Consider the following 6,175-nt stretch of genomic DNA (forward strand, 5'->3'; position numbering starts at 1 on the left):
CTCTCTCTCTCTCTCTCTCTCTCTCTCTCTCTCTCTCTCTCTGATCCCTCGCCCTCGTATTCCTGAGTGCCTCCTACTCGCAATACAGCTCGATCCGTTCGTCTCTGTCGCTTTAACGCACACCGTCGTGACGGCCAGTCAACTTGAGCATCGACCGGCGTGTTCAATCTTGCCAGCACTCGCTCGACGCGGCCTCCTTCGGCTCCTCGATTTTCCACGTCGATAGGTAAATCTCCTCGAGGACGCGTCATAAAGACGGGATGTTGACGCGAGTGCGACCCGTGCCCGGGTGAGATTTGCAGAATCTCAACGCATGAAATTGATGTGTGAGCAACGCGACGACATGACTGACCGGTATCCAGAGGGAGAAGTCTCTGGATCGTTTGGCGATAATTTCCCCCGCGAAGAATCAGCGAATTGCATTAAGGGAATGTCACACACGAAAACCCAAACGACACAATACCAACGTTTCTCTGCAAACTTTACGTCCTATTGATTGCACAGAATACATAATTGATTGCACAAATGCTTTTGCACACTGGAAGAAGTACGTGCAGCAATGAATTGGAGAATTGCTTGTTATGTGACGAAAACGATAAAAAAATTTAAAACGGCACAAAAGTTTTGTAGCGTACGTACCGCATGTGTATTTGCTTTGCTAAAGCTCCATCTACAATAGATTTGGAAGTAAATGGTAAGACAGTAATTAACAGTAATCGACCGTGATTGGTTACTTTTCTCTCTTACTTTGCTTACTATTTACGTCTTACTGCTTACTGCCAATCCCATTGTAGATGGTTCTCTACGCAAATTGCAGAGAACATTTCTGCGTCTTTACAGCTATGGTAGAAGTTTCAAAGTATGCGAAAAGTTTGCAGAAAGATTTCCATATATGCATGATTGTGTTTCCTGCTAGCATGCTAAAACAAAGTAGCTCACATTCAAGTAAGATTTACATCTACAAGAAATACGACAAGCATAGTATAAGACGCGTTAGTGGCGGTCGCCTTTACGTTGTCAACATTTTTTGAGTTCGTCATCCATCTCGGTATCCCCCTTAATGTAACGCTTCGGCTAAATTAACGTACACCCCCAACGCGCGTTTCTCTCTCTCTTTCTTTCTCGAATTTCGGAAAACGCACGCGCTATCTGGTTACCGGTACACGCACGCAACGCGTAATTAATTCTCCGCCAATTAAAGCCGTCGGCGTGACGCCTTCGAAAATCGTCCCGACGCCAGTAGACGCGGCGCTCAGGATTGCCGTCTGTGGAAGCACCGGGGCGGAATACTTGCGCGGAATTAGTAATTAAGTAGCGCGGCGAGAGACACAATTCCGGAAGCAGGCCGGCGTGACGGCGAGCGTAATTGCCGGACACCACGATTTCAATTCTCTCCCCCTCTCTTCACCTCTTCACCCCTTCTCTCTCTCTCTCTCTCTCTCTCTCTCGTGTGTGCACAAGCTAGAGAGAGATTTGCATACTTCGTGTTTTGTATGCCACGCGCACGCGACGACGTTACGAAATTCGGCCGGGACGCGCGTTTCCCTCTCGAACGTCGTTATAAACGAGTTATGCTCCGGGTGCCCCGTGAATGTCGTTATGAGTTTCGCGTTTTACCGAGCCGTCGCGCCGTGAGCTCGTGAGATACGCAATATCGGCGCGATGCCATTTCGCTCACCCGCCCGTCTGCAATTTCTCCGGCGTCGTAAATCAGCGCAATTAACTGTTTGTCTTGACGTTTCCCGGTCCCCGTGTAAATCGCAGGTGTTGGTTTAAAGGTGGCGACAGAGAGAGAGAGAGAGAGAGAGAGAGTTAACTCGTGAAATTTTCATCATTTCCCAAGAAGACGGAGTCACAGTCACAAACTCGGATAACAGATTAATCGTTAACTAAACGGATGACATTTAGTAGTTTACCTTTCTTTCTTTCTCGTAAACTTTTCGACCGATTTGGGCCGAATTTTGCATAATTACTCTGTAAGACAGCGGAAAATATATGCTATCATGATACCTGCGCACTCTATCCTCTTTCTCTGATTTCATCTCCTTAACACTTTGATAACCCGAGCAACGCCGAGTAGTTTAAGCCAGTCTAACTTTAAAAGCTACTGTGGATATCAATTGCGCAATTTAAAAGGCAGAGAGAGAGAGAGAGAGAGAGAGAGGGAGACTGTCCGAGTTCACAAAAGCGTGATTCATGACGTCGCGCTTATTAAAATCGTTTTATCACCCCCGCTGTCCTCGTCGTCGTCGCCGTGGCAGAGCCGCACGTAACTCGAATCGCGTAACAGCAGTTGAGAGTTAAGTCGACGCCGGCGGAAGTTTAAGCGTCCCAGGCACGGGATATAGGCAGACTAATCGGTAGACGGACGAAATTTATCGCGACTTGCGCGGCTCGCAAATTTCGCCATAACATTGACACGAGCGCGGGACGCAGCCGGCTGGAGTTATTAACCGACGGGCGGCGGCTAACGATACAAGAGCCAAGTAGTTGCTGACTCGTGCTTTCACGCCTTCGATCAAAGCATTACGCCCAAGTGTGGTGTCTCCTCCTGCTTACACTCCGCGCTGGCGGGCGCTCACGAGCGCTCACTTGCTCGCAAGCTCGCTCGTTTATACACGGAGGACAATAACTTGGCCGACGTATTAGTTGCATCGCTGGCAACGTCGTCGCCAGCGTTCGATCGGCACGCTAAGCCCGTTGATTAATCCACTTTGGAACTTGTCAAACTGTTTTCCGGCTGATACGACTGGACGTCAACGTGCGCGATATCGTCGCTTCCGTGCGCCGGTTCTAACAAGCCTGGCTGATGCCGTGGCTGGTGGTGATGCTGCCGTGCGAGAAGCCTCCTTGCCCGACGTGTGTCGTGTCACGGGCTCGTGCACCTCCACACGCGCATACCTATTATTTTATATTAAATTGCCGTTATGGTTAACATCAGGTCCGTTGGTTAACGCCTTGAGAGAGACTTCAGACGCCAGCTCTATCAACGGTGCACCGTTGACTTCTGGATATCGCGGGTTAGAAAGTCTTTCGAGCCTCTTCTAAAGAGTACACGCGTGTAAATCGCTTTGTATAATTTGCACACCAGCGCAACAAGATAGAATAAATTTCAAAGAATAAATTTTTGTCATTAAGTCTTCTCGCAACAGTGTATATAACGATATGTGTAATATGATAGAATAGTCAAAATATAATGAGTATGATAAAATGTGTAACTTATTAAATCATATTGTGTTACATTATAAAGTAAGCCATATTTATATGGAATTAATAATAAATTTTCATTTTCTAATATTTACAATTTTTAATTAAAACATAACGTACAAATATTAAAAAACTCGAATATTTATTACAAATAAATGCGTTTAACTTATCTGAATAAATGAAATCCATCTTTTATACTATTCTTGCATTTCGGAATGCAACATCTTTCCAGAAAATTTTCCTACTCGACACTTTCCTTTACTCGACAGAAAGACAATTAAAACTTCAGTTATAAATCTTAGATATCACCACGCCGGGTATCACATGCGCATTACATATACATATACCGCCGCCATTTTGTTGTCACGGGCTGAAACCGGAAATCCTACTGGCCTCGCCTGTTTTTACAAAGTTGGCGATCTGTGGGTATTCAACATACACATAAGTACTCTTGATTTCTTTTTCTCTACGTGTCATGACTGAACCTCGTATAGTTATGAAGCACTTTACGAGAAGACGCGTTTGCCTGTGCAGGTGCAGCTGCTGTAGTAACGTCCGCGGGCGGGCACGGCTTCGACGCGCACTTACGCGGGCCCAGCTTCGTGCTGGAGCCGCCGTCGAGGATCGAGTTCTCGAATTCCAGCGGCGCCTGGTTGGACTGCACGGCCTCCGGAAGTCCGCCACCCAATATCGACTGGTCCACCGCGGACGGGCATCCGGTGAGCGATGTGTCGGGTGTGCGGAGGGTCCTCAGAAACGGCACCCTGGTGCTCTTGCCGTTTCCGGCCGCGGCCTATCGGCAGGACGTGCATAGCGCCGCGTACAGGTGCGTCGCCAGCAACTCCGTCGGCAGGGTGCTCAGCCGCGACGTGCAGGTCCGAGCAGGTAAGCGAAATTTGCGTTGATGGGTATAATATAAAAAATATAGCTGTCATAGAAGGACGATTGGAAATTGATAGCCAGATGGAACGAGTGTCGCAGGTTGTTTCGCCGAGTCACTTATTCGTCGCACGAGCTCTGTCATCGACCGCGAAATGTTTTACGGCTTTACCAAGATGAGATAGTTGGCGAGATAACGTTGTTTGGCCGCAACTTTGTTAATGGCGTGTGGAGCGCGACAGCATTCGTCGCAATTACAATCCTTTATTTACCGAGGTCCTTTAATTAAGGAGCGGCAAACGCGTAATCGGCACGTAACCGTCATATCAGAGCCTCGGCCGCGGATACCACGGGTCATTGGAAAAGTCTATTAAGCGGATTACGCGAATGCCGCGGATATTTGGCGCGAGTCAACAGTAATTGCGACTGGCGCGCGCACGGGTCACCTCTTCGCGCACGATAAAACGCCAAATCGCGGGCAGGACGGTTTCACACGTGCCGCAATCGGACTGTGTGTTCCTATGCCACACAGACGAGCGTCTCCGGGGTCGCAGATCATTACAATGGCTTCGCGTCGGGAGAGCGGCACCGAAGTATCGTCCACCTCCGTCCACTCCCATCTAAGAAATAATAAGCGTCATCCCGACATTTTGGTCATAATATCCACTTCACCGAAAGCTTACGTAAAATTTTTACTCTCTTATTCCATTTAACCCTTAGGCTGCCACGCGGGATCTCGAAAGGACCCGAAAAATAATGTTTGTGTTATATATTTTTAGCAAAAATTTTTGTTTAAGATAACTAGAGATTGTATGTAAGGCCCATTGCTTATAGAGCGTGATTTGAAACTGTTTTTCTTGCGAGGAATCATGCATGCCGCTAAGTTTTGCGAGAAATTTGACTCTCGACATACTCCGTTGCGAGTTTGATGGTTAGCTTTTCCAGACAGATTCGGTATTATTGTCCAAGCGTATTATTAGGATTCCAATTCAAACTGTCAAATATAGTGTAATTATATGAATGTCAGCTAATATTTGTTCTATCTGATTGAACGAACTGTATTGTCAAATACAGTTAAATTTCATTTTTAAAAAATTTGAAATGTCAATTTAAAATTTTTTTGTTATATTTGTCACGTATCGAGCAATTCATTATTATACGTAGTACTTTCAATGTGTAAAAGCAATTCCGTAAAATGACATAAATTATGTAAAAGAAGTCAGTATTTTGTCGGTAAGGAATTTTCGAGTATGGCATTCCCCTCTTCGCTACCAACGGGACATATATGTTCCCCACCATTAATCATAACCTTATTCAATTGAGTAAACAGCTTTTCTGGTGTTCAGAATACATCAGCTGTCACTTTGGTTATTACCATTGGGACAAATATGCCCTCTCCGGTGAGACATCAGTGTCCCGATCCTATCCCATTGGCGCCAAATATAAAACTTTTATTTTTTTTCCAAAACTACGTTATATTTAACGAAATGAAAATAATAGAAAAGTCGTACGTTTAAAAAACAAAATTAGTAGGCAAACGGTTGATACCCATTTTGATACTCTGAAGCTTCATCAACCTCTTTCTACTTAACCTACGAATTTCGTCAAAAGATCCTCTAGTGAAAGAACTTACTAGTGACATTTTTGTGCGCTTTCAATCATTTAGAGGCACTAAGTAGAAATTTTAGTTGCCGTATGTATTAAGCACATATTGGTTCTTCAGAATATACAGGTATTAGGAAGTTTAGGTTCGAAAGTGGGTTTAGAATTTCGATTCGGAACGTCTTGATAAATTTAATTCGTCGAAGATAAAGTGTGGTTCCGAGTGAGCACCTCCCCGCGAATTAAGCACAAATTCATGACGCCCGTTCGCGCGTCATTCCGCGCGAAAATCGCCCGGGAAATTCTCGAGGACGCGGGGCTCTCGGGATTGTCTCTCGAGTTTCGCGAATGTTCCCGCATTCCTCGCGCGAGCGCGCGTCGACATCTCGGATTATTCGGAGCTTCCCGGTAGACAATTACCGGGTGGCCGCTTTAGACGAGATTGAGCGTGATATTTTCCGCAGCTGACGCTGTTCCCCCCCCCCCC

At 46.0% G+C, this 6,175-nt stretch overlaps 1 protein-coding gene across 12 annotated transcripts in view; it reads left to right on the plus strand.

The window, feature by feature from the left end:
- Positions 1 to 6,175, plus strand: part of LOC116851404 (Down syndrome cell adhesion molecule-like protein Dscam2) — a 137,143-nt gene that overhangs the window by 83,557 nt on the left and 47,411 nt on the right. For all 12 annotated transcript variants that reach the window (XR_004379579.1, XR_004379580.1, XM_032830750.1 and 9 more), the window contains exon 2: positions 3,742 to 4,092. Coding sequence is in view for 10 of the 12 variants with exons in the window: in XM_032830750.1 (XP_032686641.1) it covers positions 3,742 to 4,092 (351 nt within the window). In the remaining 2 variants the exon portion in view is untranslated. The remainder of the gene's footprint in view (positions 1 to 3,741; positions 4,093 to 6,175) is intronic.

The sequence above is a fragment of the Odontomachus brunneus genome, unplaced genomic scaffold (assembly GCF_010583005.1).
Source record: "Odontomachus brunneus isolate Ranch 3 - 2012 unplaced genomic scaffold, Obru_v1 Obru_scaffold_175, whole genome shotgun sequence".
NCBI classification, from domain to species: domain Eukaryota; kingdom Metazoa; phylum Arthropoda; class Insecta; order Hymenoptera; family Formicidae; genus Odontomachus; species Odontomachus brunneus.